Source organism: Carcharodon carcharias, chromosome 5 (genome assembly GCF_017639515.1).
Source record: "Carcharodon carcharias isolate sCarCar2 chromosome 5, sCarCar2.pri, whole genome shotgun sequence".
NCBI classification, from domain to species: Eukaryota; Metazoa; Chordata; class Chondrichthyes; order Lamniformes; family Lamnidae; genus Carcharodon; species Carcharodon carcharias.
In genome coordinates this window covers 40,481,902-40,504,789 of record NC_054471.1, presented here as the reverse complement: position 1 = coordinate 40,504,789, position 22,888 = coordinate 40,481,902, and the positions used below count along the sequence as shown (strand labels likewise).

Here is a 22,888-nt window from a genome sequence, read left to right as displayed (position 1 = left end):
TGTCCTGGATGGTGTTGAGCTTCTTGAGTGTTGTTGGGGCCATACGCATCCAGGCAAATAGAGAATATTCCATCACACTCCTGACTTGTGCCTAGTAGATTGATGAGTCAGGAGGTGAGTTACTCATTGCAGTATTCCCAGTCTCTAAAAAGTTCTTGTAGCCACAGTATTTATATGGATGTTCCAGTTCAGTTTCTGGTCAAAAGTAACCCAAGGATGTTGATAGTGGAGAATTCAGCAATGATAATGCCTTTGAATGTCAAGGGGAGAATGGTTAGATTCTCTCTTGTTGGAGAGTCATCACTTGGCACTTGTGTGGCATGAATGTTACTTCAGATGCAAGCTGAATTTAAAAAGTTAAAGATATAAATGACGTCACTAAGGGCTCGCATTACTCCAGTCCCAAAGCCATCAAAAAAGATTAACTGGCCGTTAATCTCATTTGCTGTTTGTGGGATTTTGCTGTATGTAAATTGGCTGCTGAATTTTCTCAACTGACAAAAGTGATTGCACATCAAAAGTAACTCATTGGCCATGTACTGGCTTGCGATGTCCTGAGGGCATGAAAAATGTAATTTGGCTACCAGGCGGGGTTTTCATCAGGGAGAGATAAGAACAACTGAGTTTCAATAGTTAAGTGGGAGGTGGTGTTTTCTAACAGGAAGATTTTGATCACTTGCTGCTTGGATATTAGGGACACAGTTTTCCAGTGGTGATGGGAACATGGAACTTTCCGACAAGCATCAAGATGTAGCTTGATCCTTCCTACATGCCAGGGGTCTCACCCCCTCTGCATGTTGCCTTTGAGGTGGCTGTGGTGAGGGAAATCTACACCTCCTTGTAGATTGTGCTTTTGCAAAGAAAGTCCAGAGAGAGATGCAGTGGTTTTTGTCGAGGTTCATCCCGAGCAGTTCTGTGCCACAGGACTCTGTGCTCTACGGGCTGTTCCCAGGGGCACACACCCAGACAAACATCAACTGCAGCTGGAGGATAATCAACTCGGTGAAAGACGCTCTTTGGTCTGCCTGAAACTTGTTGGTCTTCCAGTGCAAAGAGTTGTCTCTGACTGAGTGTTGCAGACTGGCACATTCCAAAGTCCAGGACTATGTGCTGAGGGTACACTAAAGCTTGGGGCAGCCACCACAAAGGCGCAATGGGGAAAGGGCACTGTCTAAGACCTTTCTGCCATTACGCACCAAGGGGCTGGGAATTGTATAGACCCCTCGGGCTGTAAGACTCACAAGGAATGTATGCAGTGAATACTAAATGTATCATAATTGTACTGAAACACCTCAGAGTGCAACATGAACTATGTGGATAACTTGAGTACCATTACACTGTCTGACTGTCTGTAATGACTATATTGAAATGTCTGTAATGTTCATTGATTGTATTGAAGCACCTCATGTTCTATGTGGAAAACTTGAATATGATTGCACTTTTTGTGATGGCCATTTTGAAATGTTTTGTAATGTTCTTTCAGATATTTTATGAATAAAGTATACTTTTCCAAAATAAACTACGTGTTCATAGAATGATTACAGCATAAAAGGAGGCCATTTGTCCTGTCCAGTCCATGCTGGCTCTCTGAAGGATCTTATTCACCAGCCTCTTCACCATAGCCCTGCAAATCTTTCCTTTCAGAAAGCGTTCCAGTTCCCTTTTGAGAGCCTCAATTGACCCTGCCTCCACCACACCCTCAGGCAGGGCATTCCCAATCCTAACCACTCGCTACGTGAAAAAGTTTTTCCTTGTGTCACCTTTGTTTCTTTTGCCAGCCACCTTAAATCTGTGTCTCTGGTTCCAGATCCTTCCACCAATGGGAACAATGTCTCCATACCTACTCTGCCCAGACCCTTCATGATTATGAATACCTCTCCCACCTCCACCCCCCCCAACTCCCACCACCCTACACAAGCAGTGCTATTAGCAATCATTAAGTACTTACTGGTTAGTTGATGGCAAGTTTCTTCTGGCTGATACTGCAATTTTACCAGTGGTTGATGCCTCTATAGCTGTTTAAAGTTGTAGAGGTAAAAATCCTGGAACTGCCTCCCTAACAGCACTGCGGATGTACCTACACCACATGGACTGCAGCAATTCAAGAAGGCAGCTCACCACCACCTTCTCAAGGGCAACTAGGGGTGGGCAACAAATGATGGCCCAGCCAGCGAAGCCCACATCCCATGAATGATTAGAAAGAAAAGGAATGGGGGAGCATATGCTGAAGAACCTTCTGCTGACTTTAAGGCTTTTAGACAAATCAGTTCCTTCCTGACATGCGTTGAAGAGTGGCCATTCCCCTCGGAATGCAGCGAGACTTGGAGAATGAAGAGGAGGCCAGACAGAGCAGGACAAGCTGCTGGAGGGGTGAGGATTGGGGAAGGACAAGAAGGGCTCTCAGCGAGAGACCATATCTACCTAGGGTGCCCAGGAAACAATTCTCCAACCTGAAACTAAGCTTCAATGAGGACAACCTAACAGCAATTCCTCACAACATTCACATCAAATGCCTCATTGCAGGCCAAGGCCCACATTTCCAGTAGCTGTAAAAGTGATCAGAACATTGAGCTTATGTGCATCTGGCTCCTTGTGGGCTGGAGCTGGAGACTTATGCAACATCTCGTGGTTTTCCATCCATTGTTGTGTAAGGGAGGTCACTAAGGCTCTCTACTCAATGAAAGCTAACTTACATTTCACTCTTTCCTGCCAGAGGCAGAGGCAGAATGAGCGTGTGCCTTTTGTAGGATTGCAGGCTTCCCCATAGTTCAGGGTATCATTTTCTGTGCACACCTCACTGCACACACCATTGTACTTTATAGCAGAACTGAAAGGGGTTGCAATCCCTCAACTTCCAGCCAGTGGATGGCAATAGGCAGTGAATCATGCAGGTCAATGCCTGGTATCTTGGCAACAGTCATGGTGCTTACATTCTGCATAGTCCACTGTGCATTTGAGTCACCACACCAAACCAAAGAGCAGTTGCTATGCAACAAGGGCCATCTTCTAACAACATGACTGATGACTCCAGTGTTCATGCCATGCACATGTGCACAGCATACATACAATGAAAGCCATGCTGTCACACGTAATGTGATAGAACACAGCTATGGTGTGCTGAAACAATGCACCCACTGCATGGATCACTCTAGAGGAGCCTTAAGGTAGTCAGCAGAACAACTTTCAAAACTTGTGGTGGTCTGCTGTACACTGCACAACCATCTGAGGGGAAAGACCATGCCAACTGCTATACAGTTAAGCACCCAAGGAACAGGAAACAGAGGAGGTAGAGGAAGAACAGGAAGAGGAAAATGGGAGGCAACCAAGACAGCTTTTTTCTAGCTGGACTGTCCATGATAAACTCATCTGAGAGTACAATGTCAGTAATCGCAGCCCCAATTCCCCATTCAACAACAGTCCCACACTTCACCTTCCTTCTGTCATTGACCATCACATCATCACTTTGGTCGCAGTGGGAAAATAAAAGCCACCACAAAATGAACATTCCAGGCCAAATTTATATATGAAACCATGCAATATTACATACATTGGTCAACACTCCCATCTTGGAAAGGATGGGCTCCAAGCTCTGCACAAGGCCTTGTGTAAAGCTAGTGCTGGAGCCCTCCATAAAGGGGAGATGGTGGCAGAGTTGCTGAACTAGTAACCCAGGAGCCCAGGCTGATGCGTGGGGGCATGCCCATTGTAATGATTGTGCTTCCACTCAGATTGTAATGGCCATGCTGATATGCTTTGATACAGCTGTTTGGACATTTGCCATGTCAATACCTATGGCACCAATAAGGGTCATCACTTTAAATCATTTCAGAACTTGAAATTGAAAGGGGCTAATAAGTTAATTGACTTCCCGAATTCCAACATTGAGAGCCATGAAACTGTGGTGAATTGGGTAGCGTCTAAGGCTGGTAGTGCAATTCATCGACTATGACATTTGAAGATGCAATGACATCATTGAGCCTCTTGCAGCACTGCTCAACGCTAGATTAGGAGGTGCCCTCCATTGCTATCTACTTCCACCACCTTAAGTATATCTGGAGTGGCTCCTGGCTCCCAGCGGATATAGGGCACTTTTCCTCCAGCAATGCCTTCACTGCAGTGTCTGTTGGATCCCATTCTCTCACACGTTGTGCCAATCTTCAACATATCCCAGGTCACAGGCTCACTTCTTGAATGATCTCCTGCTGCTGATCCAACTACAAGGCACCTTAATTTTTTTTTGAGGTGCAGGCTAGCTTTGAGTGATACTGGCCGTTCACAATATTGGTCCCTTGCTGTTGCCTCCTGCCACTCAACAGTGTGGTTAGTGAAGTAAGCAGACAGCATAAAATTGGCATGCTACCACCATTACAATTGAGCAGCACAACCCCCCATGCCCATTTTCAGGGGTCTTCAAATTTACCCTCTAACATTCCGTATTAGTGATTGTGGGATCTTGCTGTGTGAAAATTGCTGTCACCGTATTCAAACGGTAAATATACATCAAAAGTACTTCACTGGTTCTATACACTTTGAAACATCCTGAGGCCATGAAAGCTGCTTTATACCTAAAACGTGTTTCTTTTTTGCCCTGATTTTTCAGGGTTTTGCAATTTTCATTAATTATTTATATTTAAAAACACAGTGGGGAAGCACAGCTACAACAGTGTTTGGCAATACATTTTTGTATATTTTATTATTTTCCTATTAAACAGTAAAAACCACAAATAAAATTCCTTGATACATATATCAGCTTAGGCTTTAAAAGTAAGAATATTTGATACAAAGTCAAATAATCCTCCAGCCAAAATGCAAAAGCACAAATCCGGTACAATGTGGCAAAAAGAGGAATTGTTTTGAACCAATTAAACAAAATGAAAAATAGATTATCAAGTTATTCTTTTAAAAACTCAGTTAGTACAATAGATTTATTATACATCCAAGAGCAAGAGTTCAAAGTATAAAGGCAGAGTTTTCAGGTGTAAAGACTCTCCTGGGTAAACAATATAGAGAATTTGGGTGGGGAGAATTCCACAGCATTCAGGCAGCATCATTGATTTTCCATCCTTTAAAATTAATAAGCAAATGATCAGACCGGCTCCTTTCTGAGCTTTGTGATCTCATCTGCTCTCTTTTTCTCCACCATGGCTGCCCCACCCAAACACAGGAAAATCCACCCCAAATTTTCCTCCCTATAGTCAGGGGTTACAAGGTTAACCATTCATTGGGAATTTTCAACCTGAGAGAGAGGGGGAGAGAAACTTGTCCACAAGAAAGTCTTTACACTGGATTTCAAACCTCCTGAAACTTGCTTCAGGATTCTCAATCTTTCAACTGTTTGAGTAAGACATGTGGTGTAAACCAGATACAAGCTATCCATGGGATATGGAATGCGGGAACAAAAGCAGATGATTCAGCTCCTCCACCTGCCAATTAGATTATGGATGATCTGCACTTGCATCTTAAATTCAACCACCTGACTCAGTTCTATAATTATTGATACGCTTACCGAACAAAAATCTGACAATCACAGCTTGAAATTAGTTTAGTTTTTTTTAGTGGAGGGTGTTCCAGATTTCCATTTTCCTTTGCAGCTTTTAGTACTCCCAATATGAAAAACGTTAAATATATTTTTGTACCCTATTAGTTCCACCGTTTACCTTCCTGGTTCTATATAAAATGCTGTAATTGCGGTTGCAATGAGAATGATATCAAACAATATTAAGGAAAGAGTAGTGAGCTAGTTTGGGAAGGGGGCAATAGCTTCTGGTAAAATGTTGCCATTTGCTGCTTGTCTTGAGGTTCATGAGGAGGACTTCCATCGCAGTATTGAAAATATCCCATGTATTGTGTAAAGCAAAGTGGCCAAAAATGCAAACACCTGAAACAACGAGAGACAAGAATATTTAAAACAAAACTAGTACCTTAGGACTTTAACCAGAACAGATCTGTAGCATTTTAGAAGAAGTGAGCTTTGATCTACATTCCATTGTTCACCCAGAAACATTCTTGCTACTCAAGAATGTAAACGTGGTACAGCGGTTTACCCAGTGGGCAATGAAGCCTGACAGATCAGGCCGATGTCAGCATTGATCCTATTCTCAGCTAGCTGATCAAACTTAGGGTGGCAGCTAAGGTCCCGCAATTGCACCCCAAAAAGGGGGGAAAAAAGCTCATCCAGAGTTCCAGCGCCTAACCCTATCCAGTGAGTCCCCGCTCCATGAATAACAATATGAGGGAGGAGGGAATTGGCCTCAATTCTGATGCCCTCAACACCATCGCCACTGCCATATTCATACCTCGGCCATTAATATGGCACAGAACAGACAAGGAAAGGAAATATCTTCACCTTCAATTATATAGAAATTTGTATTCACTTCTGCAGTTGTCAGGGTGAACAAAATTCATGCTGGGGAAGAGAAACTTTTCAGATTTGGACACGTACTGTGGAATCTTCCTGGTTCTACAGAGGTGCATTTAAAGATGGGAATGGGAGCAGAGCTCGGGATTGGGGCATCGAGTAAGTGAAACGGTGCGCTCTCACCTCCGATTGTTCCTGCTGAAGGCAGATGAACAATGGAAACAGCTATAAAAACAAAAAAACTGCGGATGCTGGAAATCCAAAACAAAAACAGAATTACCTGGAAAAACTCAGCAGGTCTGGCAGCATCGGCGGAGGAGAAAAGAGTTGCCGTTTCGAGTCCTCATGACCCTTCGACACCTGCTCAGCAGCAGCTGCTAGCCAATAATTACCAAATAGGATACTGAGGGGGAGGGGAAGGCTTCTCGGGATTTTCCTGAATTTGGTGCAGCCTCCTGCCATGCGCTGAGGCCTAGGCTGTGGGCAGAATAAAAATCCACCAGAGGGGTTCCTTCTCCACTCTAAGGAGCCTAACCAGCTTTAGCCATCACCATTTTAAAATTTGATGCACACCTCCATGCAGAAACATAGAAAAGAGAAGCAGGAGCCTGCTCCACAATTCAATATGATCGTAGCTGATCCTCCATCTCAACGCCGTACTCCACGCTCTCCCTATACCCCTTGATGCCTTTAGAGTCTAGAAATCTATTCTATTTCCTTCTTAAATATATTCAGTCACTTAGCCTCCACAGCCTTCTGTGTTAGAGAATTCCATAGGTTCACCACCCTCTGAGTGAAGACGTTTCTCCTTATCTCAGTCCTAAATGACATACCCCATATCCTGAGACTGTGACCCTTGGTTCTAGGCCAGAGGAATCATCATCCCTGCATCCAGTCTGTCCATCCCTGTCAGAATTTTATACATTTCAATGAGATCTCCCCTCATTCTTCTAAACTCCAGTGAATACAGGCCTAGTTGGCCCAACCTCTCCTCACATGACAATCCTGCCATCCCAGGAATTGGTCTGGTGAATATTTGCTACACTCCCTCTATGGCAAGTATTTCCTTACCTGAGAATGGATACCAAAACTGCACACAACGCTCCAAATGTGGTCTAACCAGGGTGCATCTGCAGTAAGACATCCTTACTCAAGTCCTCTCACAATGAAGGCCAACGTACTATTTGCCTTCTTAACTGCTGGCAGTGGCATAGTGGCATTGTCACTGGACTGATAATCCAGAAACCCAGGGTAATACTTTGGGCACCTGGGTTCAAATCCCACCATGGAAGATGGTAGAATTTGAGTTCAATAAATACATGGAATTAAAAATCTAATGATGACCATGAAACCATTGTTGATTGTCATTAAAAAAAAACCCATCTTGTTCACTAATGTCCTTCAGGGACACCCTGACAACTGCAGAAGTGAATACAAATTTCTATATAATTGAAGGTGAAGATATTTCCTTTCCTTGTCTGTTCTGTGCCATATTAATGGCCGAGGTATGAATATGGCAGTGGCGATGGTGTTGAGGGCATCAGAATTGAGGCCAATTCCCTCCTCCCTCAGATTGTTATTCATGGAGCAGGGACTCACTGGATAGGGTTAGGCGCTGGAACTCTGGATGAGCTTTTTTCCCCCCTTTTTGGGGTGCAATTGCGGGACCTCAGCTGCCACCCTAAGTTTGATCAGCTAGCTGAGAATAGGATCAATGCTGACATCGGCCTGATCTGTCAGGGACAAATCTGTTGTCCTCACCTGGTCTGGCCTACATGTGACAAAACACTCCCTCACCAAGGGCAATTAGGGATGGGCAATAAGCACTGGCCTAGCCAGTGATGCCCACATCCCAAGAATGAATAAGAAAAACCTGCATGCTTGCTCTCAGTGATTGTTGTACAAGGACACCCAGGTCCCTCTGTACATCAACATTTCCCAAACTATCACCATTTAAATAATACTCTGCCATTCAGCTTTTCCTACTAACTTATCTAAATTGTCTTGAAGCTGCCTCCTCACCACTCACATTGCTACCTAGTCTTGTGTCGTCAGCAAACACAGAAATATTATGTTTAGCTCCCTCACCCAAATCATTGATATATATCATGAATAGCTGGAGCCCAAGCACTGATCCCTGCAGTACCCCACTAGTCACCACCTGTCATTCCGAATAAGACTCATTTAACATCAGCCCAAGCCTGGATATTGTCCAGGTCTCGCTGCATTTGGACATGGACTGCTTCAGTATCTGAGGAGTCACGAAAGGTGCTGAACACATGAGCAAACATCGCCACTTTCGACCTTATGATGGAAGGAGAGTCATTGATGAAGCAGCTGAAGAAGGTTGGGCCTAGGGTACTACCCTGAGGAGCTCCTGCAGTGATGTCCTGGAGCTGAGATGACTGACCTCCAACAACCACAATGAGCTTCCTTTGTGCTTGGTATGACTCCAACCAGCAGAGAGTTTTCTCCAGATTCTGATTGAGTCCAGTTTTTCTAGGGCTCCTTGATGCCACACTCGGTCAAATACTGCCTTGATGTCAAGGGCAGTCACTGTCACCAAGGCTGGGATGAGATCAGGAGCTGAGTGACCCTGGCAGAACCCAAACTGAGCCTCAGTGAGCAGGTTATTGCTAATAAGTGATAACACAGTTGATGGCCCCTTCCATCAATTTACTGACGATTGAAAGTCGACTGATGGAGCCAGGTTGGATTTGCCCTGCTTTTTGTGTACAAGACATACCTGGGAAATTTTCCACATTGCCGGCTACATGCCAGTGTTGTAGCTGTACTGGAACAGCTTGGCTAGGGGCAATGCAAGCTCTGGAGCACAAGTCTTCAGTACTATTGCTGAAATATTGTCAGGGCCAAAGCCTTTGCAGTATCCAGTGCCTTCAGCCGTTTCTTGATATCACGTGGAGTGAATCGGATTGGCTGAAGACTGGCTGGGGACCTCCTGAGGAGGCCAAGTTGAATCATCCACTCGGCATGTCTGGCTGAAGATTGTTGCAAATGCTTCAGCCTTATCATTTGCACTGATGTGCTGGGCTCCTCCACCATTGAGGATGGGGATAGTTGTGGAGCCTCCTCCTCCAGTGAGTTGTTTAATTGTCCACCGCCATGCACAACTGGATGTGGCAGAACTGCAGAGCTTAGAACGGATCTGTTGGTTGTGGAATCGCTTGGCTCTATCACTTGCTGCTTATGTTGTTTGACATGTCTGTAGGCCTGTGCTGTAGCTTCACCAGCTTGACATCTCATTTTTAGGTGTGCCTGGTGCTGCTCTTGGCATGCCCTCCTGCACTCTTCACTGAACCAGAGTTGATTCCCTGGCTTGGCGGTAATGGTAGAGTGGGGCATATGCCAGGCAGTGAGGTTACAGATTGTAGTTAAGGACAATTCCGCTGATGGGCCACAACACCTCATAGATGCACAGTCTTGGGTTGCTAGATCTGTTCAAAATCTATCCCATTTAGCACAGTGGTAGTGCCAAACAACACGATGGAGGGTATTGGCAGGTTGGTGAGGATGAGTTCAAGTTTGTTGTATGAGGTCAAGTGTGTTCCTTCACAACCTGCCACAGACCCAGTCTAGCAGCTATGTCCTTTAGGACTCAGCCAGGTCAGTCAGTAGTGGTGCTACTGAGCCACTCTTGGTGATGGACATTGAAGTCCCCCACCCTGAGTACATTCTGTGCCCTTGCCACCCTCAGTGCTTCCTCCAAGTGGTGTTCACCATGGAGGAGCACTGACTCATCAGCTGAGGGGGGTGGGGAGTGGTAATCAGTTGGAGGTTTCCTTGCCCACGTTTGACCTGATGCCATGAAACTTCATGGGGTCTGGAGTTGATGTTGAAGACCCCCAGGGCAACTCCCTCCCAAATGTATACCAGTGTGCTGCCACCTCTGCTGGGTCTGTCCTGCTGGTGTGACAGGGCATATCCAGGGATGGTGACAGTGGTGTCTGGGGCATTATCTGTAAGGTATGAATTGGACAGGCCTCCCAGAGGCAGTCTCTTAAGATTGAGCAGGCAGGCAGAACTCATAAGCCATTTGACCCCAATGGAAGAATATTTTCAAAAGACAATAGGATTCTGCCCACAGTATCATATACTGCCAGGCAATTGCTGGAATGTTTGCCTGAGAACAACCCAGATGAGCAAGTCTTCAGAGTGACCCTGCATTGACAAAAACAATATTGGCAATCCAACAAAAGGTACTGAAAACATTTCAGTCCTCAGATGAAGTTAACACTCATCATAGCACTGAGGCACACAAACCAGAGAGTGACAGGTTTGTTCACTGATCTGTGCAGAGAGTTTGCTGATTTAGCTGTGGCAGCCATTGAGCTGCTACATCGGTCGCCACACCGCTGGTATAGGGAAACAGGGAAAAAATCAAATCAGCCAGTTTCTTGGGCCCAATCATAATCTGCAGACTCTGGTTGGGAATGTGAAGACCCGGGGTCACACATGAAGAACACCACCTTTGGAACTGTACCCCCAGCGAGATGTCAGAAAAAATTAACATATTGTACAGAGCATATTATTTTTTCACAACCAAAAATAATTAGTTCACTTAACCATCATTTCAATTTCTCGCATTGTTAGGTCGATGTCAGAGTTGTAGCCACATTGTTCCAGTACAGCTAGATGTGTAGCTACTTCTGGGGCACAAGTCTCCAATGCTTCATCATGGCCCATAGCCTTTGCTGTACCCTGTGCACTCAGCCAATTCTTGACATCCCATGGAATGAACTGAATTGGCTGAAGACTAACATCTGTGATGTTGGGAACATCAGGAGGAGGCCATGATGGATCATTCACTCTGCACTTCTATCTGAGGACATTTGCAAATGCTTCATCTGGTCTTTTGCACTACTGAGCTCCCCCAAGATGGGGGATGTTCATGGAGCACCGCCCCCACCCACCACCCAACCGCCCCCCCCCCCCCCCTCCCCACCCCCCCCCCCGCCACCCCTCCGCCCCCAACCACTTCTCATCAGTTATTTAATTGTCCACCATCATTCATGTCTGGATGTGGCAGGACTGCAGAGCTTAGATCTGTGAGGTTGCTTAGCTCTGTCTACTGTATACCTCTGCTGTTTAGCGTGCTTGCATTCTTGTGTTATAACTTCATCAAGTTGCCACCCCATTTTCAGGTATACCCGGTGCTGTCCTACATTCTTCATTAAACCTCATTGTTCATTAATAATCCACTGCTTGATGCTACTGTACTCAAAATAGTTACTTTGTCCATTCATTAAATACTGTACTGATCAAGTATACAGCACAGATTTTGTTCAATTCAGAGAGAGTATTTCAACAAATGACTTACTGTAGCAGCAATGTTGATTCTGTGAATTCTTTCAATCCCAAATAATAAAAACCTTGTGTCACTAGCCTCCAGAACGGCAATACTTAAATAAAACACAGCTGCAATGAAGTGGTAGAAGACATCCTGAAAGAGAAGACGAAGCAAAGAATGAGAAACTAGTTCACACGATCAATCAGCTCCCTGAAAAGGTTCAGCTGGGAAATGCGCTGCCCTGAGAAAAGCCAAAGAGGTTCCAGTAGGAACATTGCAATGATTAACTCGAGTCAATCATGTGAATATTACCCATGGTTCTAAAACAGTCACCACCCCAGGAAATGCATGCTTTAGGTCAAAAAATCCACTGACCCTCACTGAATCGTTCCACACACGAATAAGGGCAACTGAGCTGAAGTGCCCAGAGGGCAGCAGGAGTCCACATAACCATAACCCAGTAAGAATTGGAGAGGTGGGAGAAAACTAAAGGGACTAAAATAATATCAGAGCCCATTTACAGAATAGAATAGAGGGCAGAGTTCCTACTTCAACATTGTTCACCTACAATTGGCCCCAGGCAACTTTTCTAACTGTTTAAGACGTCATTCTTAAATTTCTGGTATTGATTTTAATTCAATAACTTGCTTTCCCTCCTACTTTCACCTTAAAAAGCTTGCATATAGGAACATAAAAATAACTATGCAAAATCTGGGCAGTTATCCAGGGTTAAATTGGATTAATAGAATTTAACAGCACAAAAGCACAACCTGTGCTATCTCTCTAATGGTTCAATGAAAGGGCCAATCAGTCCCATTTCCCTACCCTTTCCTCTTAACTTTATCTTTTTCTAATATTTATCCATTTCCCTTTAAAAAGGTACTACAGAATCTGCTCCCATTATTGTTTCTGGTCACATCCTCCTTCACTGACTCTGGATTAAAATCCTGGAGCTCCCCCCACCACGGACTGTCATAATTTAAGAAAGCACCTCGCCACCATCTCCTCAAGTGCAGTCAGGGATGAACAATAAATGCTGGCCTAGCCAATGTTCGCATCCCTTGAACCAATAAAAAACAATTCCATGTCCTAACAACCCTCTGCACATATATAATAATGTTAAACCTTTCTAGTTATCAAATCATTAATGGAAATAATTTCTCCAGATTTATTTTAGCAAAAAATAATAATATAGGCCAACCCAATAAACTGCTTCTTAGTAATGTCTTGTAATGCAAATAACTTTTATATTTTCACATGCTCGGTGCTGTTCACTGGGACAGAAGTGTTGACATCACTTCGTCGAAATGGTATCAAAAATACAATCCTTGCAAATTATACACTACTTATATGGATCTGCACTGTAAAACCCATACAGATCCACTTATTATCTGTTCCTGCCACTGCCTGTGCTGCCAAAATCCATGGAACTGTGCCCCAGCATGGCAGCATTAAAAAAAATCACAAATGTTGGCAATGATTAGTTGAAGGGTAATTTCAACTTACCCACCCAGCAGGCACAAGGTAGGGAGGCACTATTAAAATTGAGCGTTGAGTCTGACTACTTTTTTCGTGTTGGAAACCAGTTTGGTCACCATTTTATTTCCATCTCCTGTTATCATTAACTGTGTTTTAAGGACATGTGGGTAAAATCTATGATACGAGTGATTTTTCAGCAGTCTTCCTCCTGGACTGAAATATCAGGCAAAATAAAGCATTTCAGTTTGTTAACTTTGTTGCTGAAGTTAGAGTACCGCAGCAGATTTACAAGGCGAGCGGTCCTGCTGTGTAATACAGGGCTCACTGAAGGCCATAGACATACCACTGCAGTCCACGCCGATGAACTGTTCTGAACTCCAGCCATGTACAGTATGAGCAGCAATGTGGTTATAACAAAGCAGAAGACCGAAACAAACATCACCCAGCCTTGATCAGCTGCAAATGAAACTCGAGCCGAAGCCACAAGGATCCAAACGAGGCCACCAAAAACCTAGGGAGAGAAATTCAAACAAAAACATCGCATAGTCATTTGGTAGCACAGAAACACCTTTACGTTTGGTATTCTTGTGAATGTCCTGATTAGTGCAAGACAAAAAGCTTGAACGCGTCTTCTTTTTCACAAAAACATCAGTTTGATATAAAGTGCCTACCCAGTTTGGCCCACATAATTTTCCATTTCTAGACTATCTGATGTACTCATAACTTGACATTGCCTCAGAAGCCACCTTCAGAAGTCAAATTAACACCATCATGGAGAACTATCCATCACTACAAGGGTTGCAGTGGTTCAACATTCACCATGTTCAGACCAGTAAAACCAAAGGGCCTGTCCTACATTGAAAGGAGTGAGTTCAAAACTAAAGAGAGAAAAGGAAATTTTAGCGAGCAAGTGATAAAGCTCTGGAATAGACTCCTCGGGGACACAGTGGAAGTAAATAGTCTTGATTCACTTTAGAAGTAAGTTAGGTAGAATTCTTTTAGAAATGGAATGCTATACGTGTATAATTTGAGACATGATGTGGTAAGTATAGCATGCTTAGGAGGAGATGACTTTGGACCCATGGTTTTCAAGGCTTTACACCATTAAGTCTTCTGTGATTAGTCAACAACTTCATTATCATTGTATCATGGTCGCAAAAGGAGCATTTGTCAATTTCCTCACTCATGATCACTGTCTACTGATCACTGCTGGAACTGTTCAGCATATGTGGGGACGAAGCACAAGGGTAGGATTACGCTTGGCCAGGATGTCTCCAAGCTGAATGGCCTGTCAATATTCATTGTTAGGGGGTCATTGGAATAATTGAGTGAAGAAGTGGGAAGGCAACTGCCATCTATGAAACCGTGCTCCAGCAAGGGGTCAATGAGTAGGGGAGAGGAGAAAATTGAAGAGAAAAAAACTTTAAAATTGAGGTTAGCTCACAGGTTAATATGAATTAACCCTGCCTCAATCTTAACCACAAATATTACTACACCTTCAGCCTCTACTACAAATCAACCTCAAATTCCACCATAGCTTTCATTCAACCTCATCTCTCAATTCAACTACAGGTTCAATGTCACAGCTTTAATCTTGTATTCAACCTCAGCTTCTAACTTAAAACCACATCAACTTCCTTCAAATAGCTCTTCACAGTCAACTTCCGCCTCAACCAAAATTCAGTTTCAATCCAGCTTCAACCTTACTTCAATTCCAATCTGAAGTGGAGCCCCAACCCCTACCTTAAGTTCAGCCTTCTGCAAGTGAATAACCTTGAGCAGTTTAACAGGAAGAGCTGATTTACTAGAGTTACAAGACTGTGGAATTTATTTCCAGCACTTGAGGCAGAAACCATGGGCAGAATTTTCTGCCTACCGGGTGGGTAGGCCTGACCCAATCCCTGCTGGAGAAGCGGGCCCCGCCACCATTTTAAGTGGGCGGGCCAATTAAGGCCCACCCAGCGTGACATCCTGTGTGAGCGGGGGAGGATTCCCCAAATGCGAGAATGCGCTCTTTCACGCATGCGCACGGAAGAGCACAATCTCCCTGAAGCTAAGTGCTGCCTCAGGGAGATCACTGAAAGTTGCACAAACAATAAAAATAGAAAAATAAAAAAATCCTTAACATGCCCCCCTCATGTGACAATATCACACGAGATGGGACATGTTAATAAATTTCACTAAAACTTTATTAAAGTTTTTAAAACCCTACATGAAACCTCATCCCGCCGGTGGATGGGGTTTCATGTTTTTTCGGAAGACCGCCGGGGCTCCTGGCCTGTCCTTTAATTGTTTTAATTATCCTGTCAATGGCCTCAATTGGCCATTGACAGGTCGGCAGGCGGACAGCTGATTTCACTGTGCCCCCGTCTCCCTGAAGATTTAAATGGGGCGGGATGATGTTGGGGGTTCTGCCCGACGTCATCTTGCGTCATTTTGTGGGTTGGCGAGCGGGCCCTGCCCCCTTCTCGCTGACGGCAAAATTCAGCCCCATGTCAACATTCAAGGATTGACTAGACAGACAAAGGAAAAGGAATAGTGTGTGTAAATATGATTAAAATTATTGAGTCATAAACAGCACAGAAGAAGACCATTTGCCCATTGAGCCCATGCCAGTTGTGATTAGAATTATTTGCTTACATGAAACATAAAAAGCAACATGTGCTGATTGGGCAAATGTTGTTCCCTACTTTAGCTTCTATATATTCCTCTGTAATGTTTCTTGTTTGTATATTTGCACCTTATTGGTATGTAAATTGGTTTATAGACCAGCTCACATGGCAAAGTGGCAAGTGTAAAAGTCCTAGTACTTATTGAAGTGTATCGCTGTTGTTTTTGCTGCCAACGCAGTGCATGCACAACTGTGCTGATGTGAAGTCATTGCAAACGACAGGTTCCATTTGCTGGTAATGTCTGTGTACACCACACTCCTGATTTCACCATTTTTTGATGAAGGGACTTATTGTACTTGCAGCCATTCAAACTTAAGTTGTCTAATATTGGCTCAAAAGTTCATACAACTCCCTTATGGCTGATAAATAAAAAGCAAGCAAAAACAGAATGCAGGGTTATTTTCCCCTCACAAGCTCCAAAATGCTTCATTTTTTCATTGTTAAACGTGATAAGAAGATTAACTTTTCACTTACCAAATTTTTCGGGAGTCGGCGAACTTTGAGGCCACAGTCATAATCTTATTGAGCAGCAGAGAAGGCTCAAGGGGCAGAATGGCCTACTCCTGCTCCTAATTCATATATTTGTGCATTGCTGTTTGTGGGAGCTTGCTGTGTGCAAATTGGTTGCTGCATAATCCACTATGTCTCCTGCCAATGTGTTATATCTACGCAAGATAGCCACCAATACTCATCTGCACATGCATAGAAAAAACAGTGATACCGCTCCTCAATGTATGGCAATTATTCAATTATTCACAAGGTTATTCACCTGCAGAAGGCTGAATTTAAGGTAGGGGTTGGGGTTCCATTTCAGATTGGAATTGAAGTAAGGTTGAGGCTGGGATGAAACTGAATTTTAGTTGAGGCGGAAGTTGAAGGTGAAGAACTGCTTGAAGGAAGTTGACATGATTTTAAGTTAGAAGCTAAGGTTGAATTTAAGGTTAAAGCTGTGACATTGAACCTGTAGTTGAATTGAGAGCTGAGGTCGAATTAAAGCAATGGTGGAATTTAAGGCTGAGGTTGATTTGTAGTCAAGGCTACAAACCATTTGACAAGATAGTTGTCTGAAGCCGGTGACAATCGGAAAAATGGATTATTCCAGAAACTGATGAAGTTCTGGCGCAATTAGATTGTGAAGCAGTGATCTGACGTTTGTGTGCACTACACTGCTCTCATTGTGCTACATATGCAGTTGCATTGAGAGTTTTTTCTTCAGTATTTGAAAGGGAGATAAGGCTTAAAACACGAGGTGTTTTGACAGCTGGATTGGTTTCTAAGCATATGTGGCAAAATACAGTTTTAACCACTCCAGTACAGAATATGCAGATACTCAGAATATGCAGTAAATCAAAGCCATACATTGAGGCACAGTGTCATTGTTTTTTCTATGCATGTGCAGATGAGTATTGGTGGCTATCTTGCATGGCTATAATGCATTGGCAGGAAACAGTGGATATGCAGCAACCAATTTGCATATAGCAAGCTCCCACAAACAGCAATGCACGAACATATGAATTAGGGGCCGGAGTAAGCCATTCGGCCCCTTGAGCCTTCTCTGCTGTTCAACAAGATTATGACTGTGGCCTCAAAGTTCACCCACTCCTGATAACTTTTCACTCCCTTATTAGTCAAGAATCTTTTCACTCCCTTATTAGTCAAGAATCTATCTACCTCTGCTTTATGAATATTCATTGAACCTACCTCCACTGCTCTCTGGGGAAAAGAATTCCAAACATTCACAACCTTCAGAGAAAAAATTTCTTATCTCTGTCTTAAATGGGAGACCCCAATGTGATAATGACCAGATAAATCAATCTTTAGTAATGTTGATTGAGGAATAAATATTGGCCAGGACAACCAGGGATAACTCTGCTGCTCCTCTTCAAACTGGGCAGAGGATATTTTACATAAACCCGAGGGAGCATCTGGACCTTGGTTTAATGAAACCAGAGATATTCAGATTACAATGAGAAGGAAAAGAGAGGCTTTTAGCAGGTACAAGGGAAGCAAATCAGCAGAGGCATTAGTGGAATACATTTATATAAACGACATAGATGACTATGGGGGGATGGTAGGATTAGTAAGTTTGCAGATGACACAAAGATTGGCCGGGTGGTTAACAGTGAGGTTGAGTGTCTTGGGCTACAGGAAGATATAGACGGAATGGTCAGATTGGCTGTCTGGCAGGAGGCAGAGAGTGGGGATAAGCGGGTCCTTCTCAGGATGGCGGCCGGTGACTAGTGGAGTTCCGCAGGGGTCAGTGTTGGGAACACAACTTTTCACTTTATATATTAATGATCTAGATGAAGGAACTGAGGGCATCCTGGCTAAGTTTGCAGATGATACAAAAATAGGTGGAGGGACAGGTAGTATTGAGGAGGCAGGGAGGCTGCAGAAGGATTTGAACAGGTTAGGAGAATGGGAAAAGAAGTGGCAGATGGAATACAACGTGGGGAAGTGTGAGGTTATGCACTTTGGTAGGAAGAATGGAGGCATAGACTATTTTCTAAATGGGGAGAGAATTCATAAATCTGGAGTGCAAAAGGACTTGGGATTCCTAGTCCAGGATTCTCTTAAGGTTAACTTGCAGATTGAGTCAATACTTAGGAATGCAAATGTAATGTTGGCTTTTATTTTGAGAGGACTAGAATATAATAGCAGGGATGTGCTGCTGAGGCTTTATGAGGCTCTGGTCAAACCACATTTAGAATATTGTGAGCAATTTTGGGCCCCGTATCTCAGGAAGGATGTGCTGGCCCTGGAGAGGGTCCAGAGGAGGTTCACAAGAACGATCCCAGGAATGAAAGGCTTAACATATGAGGAATGTTTGAGGACTCTGGGTCTATACTCGATGGAGTTTAGAAGGATGGGGGTACCTGATTGAAACTTACAGAATACTGAAAGGCCTGGATAGAGTGGACGTGGGGAAGATGTTTCCATTATTAGGAGAGACTGAGATCTGAGGGCACAGCCTCAGAGTAAAGGGAAGACCTTTTAGAACAGAGATGAGAAGAAACTTCTTTAGCCAGAGAGTGGTGAATCTATGGAATTCATTGCCACAGAAGGCTGCTGAGGCCAGGTCATTGAGTGTACTTCAGACCGAGATAGATAGGTTCTTGATTGGTAAGGGAATCAAAGTTTACGGGAAGAAGACGGGAGAAAGGGGTTGAGAAACATATCAGCCATGATTGAATGGCAGAGCAGACTCGATGGGTCGAATGGCCTAATTTCTGCTCCTATGTCTTATGGTCACATGGGCAGATAAGTGGCAGATGGAATTTAACCCTGAAAAGTGTGAGGTGATACACTTTGGAAGGAGTAATTTGACAAGGAAGTATTCAATGAAAGGCATGGCACTAGGAATTTCTGAGGAACAACGGGACTTTGGCATGTGTGTCCATAGATCTCTGAAGGCAGAGGGGCATGTTAGTGGGGTGGTGAAAAAGGCATATGGGACACTAGCTTTTATCAATCGAGGCATAGATTGCAAAATGTTGGAGTTGTATAGAACCTTGGTGAGGACACAGCTGGAGTACCGTGTGCAGTTCTGGTCGCCACATTATAGGAAGGATGTGATTGCACTGGAGGGGATACAGAGGAGATTCACCAAGATGTTGCTTGGGATGAAACATTTAAGTTATGAAGAGAGGTTGGATAGACTTGGGTTGTTTTCATTGGAGCAGAGAAGACTGAGGGGGGGGGCGACCTGATTGAGGTGTACAAGATTATGAGGGGCATGGACAGGGTGGATAGGGAGCAGCTGTTCCCCTTAGTTGAAGGGTTAGTCACAAGGGGACATAAGTTCAAGGTGAGGGGCAGGGGGTTTAGGGGGGAATGTGAGGAAAACCTTTTTTACCCAGAGGGTGGTGACAGTCTGGAATGCGCTGCCTGGGAGGGTGGTGGAGGCGAGTTGCCTCACATCCTTTAAAAAGTACCTGGATCAGCACTTGGCACGTCATAACATTCAAGGCTATGGGCCAAGTGCTGGTAAATGGGATTAAGTAGGTATGTCAGATGTTTCTCACATGTCGGTGCAGACTCGATGGGCTGAAGAGCCTCTTCTGCACTGTGATTCTGAGAAAAGTGGCACCTCTAACAGTGCAGCTTTGTACTGGAATGTTAACTTTTTAAATCACCCTTTTTGTGCACGTCACTGGAGTGAGACCCACAACTTTCTGACTCAGGGGAGGGACTGCTAACAACAGGGCCACGGTTGACAACTTCATTTGATTGGAGGCTAAACAAAATAAAAGCAAAATACCACAGGTGCTGGAAATCTGAAATAAAAACAAAGTGCTGGAAAGGCTCAGCAGGACTGGCAGCATCAATAGAGAGAGAAACAGTGTTAACGCTGAGTTTATATGACTCTTCAGGGCTTTCCAACTTTCTGTTTTTATTTTATATAAGATAATTAGTTCACTCATTTAATGCATCAATGCCTTCAGGGAGATGTACTGTGACATGTTTTTTTCTAAAAGTACAGGAGAGGCAATGTTCCCCTTGTTCCTCATGCCCTGAATTCCTATTGGTCCAGCGTTCCACAATCACCCTCCAGGATTATGTCCAAGTGACCGATTCTTCAAGTATCTCTCAACAATGAACAGGCAAGGGACCGTCGTAAGAGGGAGTAGTCAAGCGTCACACTGCCCTCACCCAATAGCCACACACTCACACGTAACAGGTTTCTACCAGAGCTGACTGGTTGGAGAGTGGCACAAGAACATTTGAACAGTGTTCATTTCCCCCTGCCTCTGTGCCCTTAAGTCATCATCGAAATGGGCGAGGTCAATAAGCTCGATCAGCACAGACCAGGGATCAAAACCTAAGACCTTCCAGCTTCAAATAATTCAGCTGTTTGCATTCTTTACGGGGGGGGGGGGGGGGACGCAGATTGAGCTTTAAACAGCTTGTGGGCCTTGGTTGCTGTTAAATTGCCACTTGTTCATCTGAATGCAGAGTCCGTATCCTTTGCATTCAGGGCTTTGGGCGATAGGCAGTCAGCCGCCCGTATACATCTCCTGCAGTTTACATTTACATCCAGTTGACAGGTGTAGGACGGACCTGGTATCGACCGTTTTAATCTTATCAGCCAAACTTGCCCCAGCTCATTGATATGACTGTAGTTAAGAGATCAGAGACCGGTGCTGAAATGTATATAAAAAGATAGCGGAAAGTCTCGTACAAAAGGATGAATCCACGCAGATACGAGAAGAGCTGGTAATAGAAAATAGCTTCATTTAAACATTAACATGTTGCAGCCATAGTAACCCTTCAGACAAGTTAGTTCTCTTTTGGGTTCTCCGGCGCAGTAGTTAGTCTACAGGCAAGCTCTCGGCATTTTACCAATCGGACTGCTTTGCAATTCGGACTTCTGCCAAATTCCTATTGGGACATGGGCTGGCTTTCGGCAGGTAGGGACCGATAAGTCAAACGACCTTCAGCCTGGCTTATCTACTTGTTGCATTCTATTGCGTACTTTCAGCAGTTAAGACACACTTCAAATACCCTGCACCTGAATCGTTGCCCCCAGCAGAATAATACAGCGACTGCTCATCTAAATCCGAATCGCCTGTTCCCAATTTGAAAACCTGAGGCAGCTGAGGTCGGTCACCTGTTGCTGCAAACACACTAACGCCAGAAAAACCGGTTTTCCCTCCTTCGCAGCTTATGGTCAACAATCCTAAATTACTCGACAGCGCAAGAATCACTTGCAAACATTTCTTTTCCAAAGGAGTCATGTTGGACTGGAAACGTTAACTCTGGTTTCTCTCGCCACAAGTGCTGCCAGACCCGCTGAGTCTTTCCAGCATTATTATTTTGTTTTTAATTTCAGATCTCCAGCATCCGCAGTATTTGCTTTGATTGATCTTCGACCATTCACGTTTTTAGTCAGCTCGAATTAATTCAGGATAAGTTGCCTTTCAATTTTAAACCACTCTCTTCAGGTTTTTAATCCATCCTTCATTTTTATTTTCCCATTATCTCCACGTTTCCCTGTCTATGTCATCCCTGTGGCACGTTTGTCTCTCCATTTCTCCCGTTCTTTGTCTCCCACCATCCACACACATGCCATTTTCTCCCTTACCATTTGCGCCCCCCCCTCTCTCTCTCCCCCCCCCCCCCCCTCTCTCTCTCCCCCCTTCCTCCATTTTCCCTCCGCTTTTTTGCCCCACCGCTACCCATCCTTTTGTGGATGCGTCTGTTATGAGGGGTCCCCCCCCCCCCAATTATCCATTTCTCTTGCATCCCTTTCTGTCTCGCTATTTCTTCTCTTCAATCTCAATACCTCTCGCTCTACCCTCTCTTGACCTGTATTCCAGTTACCCAAAACATGCTCTCCGCAATCCTACTGGAACATCTGCAATGCACGATACAAATGTAAAAACACATTGTTAAACGGCGACGTTATAACTTGGTACAAAATTACTTACAAATTCACCAAACATCAAGATCTCTGGAAATGTCATGCACACTTTCACCCCAGATGGTATGGGACTGGTTGAAGAAGCTGGAGCTGACATGGTGTTACTTGTGTGCTACACCGAGTTTTGTCCAAGATTGCCTGGTCAGTGCAAGCAGTCACAGTTGATCGACCCTCTGAAGTTGTTGCCGTCTGGCGTGTATCACCAGCGTTGATATATCAGTGCCAGCTTGAAAGGTGTGTCACGCATGTAATCATTCCTCCCCAAACTTTTCATCATTGCACCAACACCGCCTCTCAAGTGAGGGGAGGGGAGAGATTGTGCAAAATGTTTCAGAGGCGAGCACTCCCCTCACCTGTTCCTCATTGTAGCCCAATTTAAGATGTGGTCACACTGTTATTTTACTACGAAATTTAAGTTTGATCATACCGAAACACTGTTTCATTTTTACACGGCATCTTTCGAGTGACACACACTATTACTGCTCGAAGACAATCCTGATTCAAAGCTTTGAGGATCCCGTTTCATTGCTACGAAAGCGCACAGTGATGCACGTTAAGCAAGCGGCTGTTACTGCTCTTAGTAATTCCTCACTGTATCCCTCAGCGACTCCCCAAATCGCTACAAAATGTGTTGCAAGGAGTTAAAT

At 44.2% G+C, this 22,888-nt stretch overlaps 1 protein-coding gene across 1 annotated transcript; it reads right to left on the bottom strand.

Annotated features, from left to right (window-relative positions):
- Window positions 1-4,666: 4,666 nt before the first annotated feature.
- On the bottom strand, window positions 4,667-22,573 carry malb (mal, T cell differentiation protein b). The gene is made up of 4 exons (XM_041187300.1): window positions 22,249-22,573; window positions 13,489-13,656; window positions 11,697-11,819; window positions 4,667-5,878 (listed from the first exon to the last, which is right to left on the bottom strand). The coding sequence occupies exons 1-4, from the start codon at window positions 22,336-22,338 to the stop codon at window positions 5,801-5,803; spliced, it is 459 nt and encodes a 152-aa protein (XP_041043234.1). The 5' UTR covers window positions 22,339-22,573; the 3' UTR covers window positions 4,667-5,800.
- Between the last annotated feature and the right edge of the window lie 315 nt (window positions 22,574-22,888).

Excerpts from the sequence above, each read along its gene's own strand:
- malb (XM_041187300.1), bottom strand. The coding sequence starts at position 22,338 with ATGTCAGCTCCAGCTTCTTCAACCAGTCCCATACCATCTGGGGTGAAA. Across the intron at positions 13,657-22,248 it reads TCTTGATGTTTGGTGAATTT|GTTTTTGGTGGCCTCGTTTG; the intron begins GTAAGTAATTTT and ends TTCTCTCCCTAG. Across the intron at positions 11,820-13,488 it reads CATCGGCGTGGACTGCAGTG|GATGTCTTCTACCACTTCAT; the intron begins GTATGTCTATGG and ends CTTCTCTTTCAG.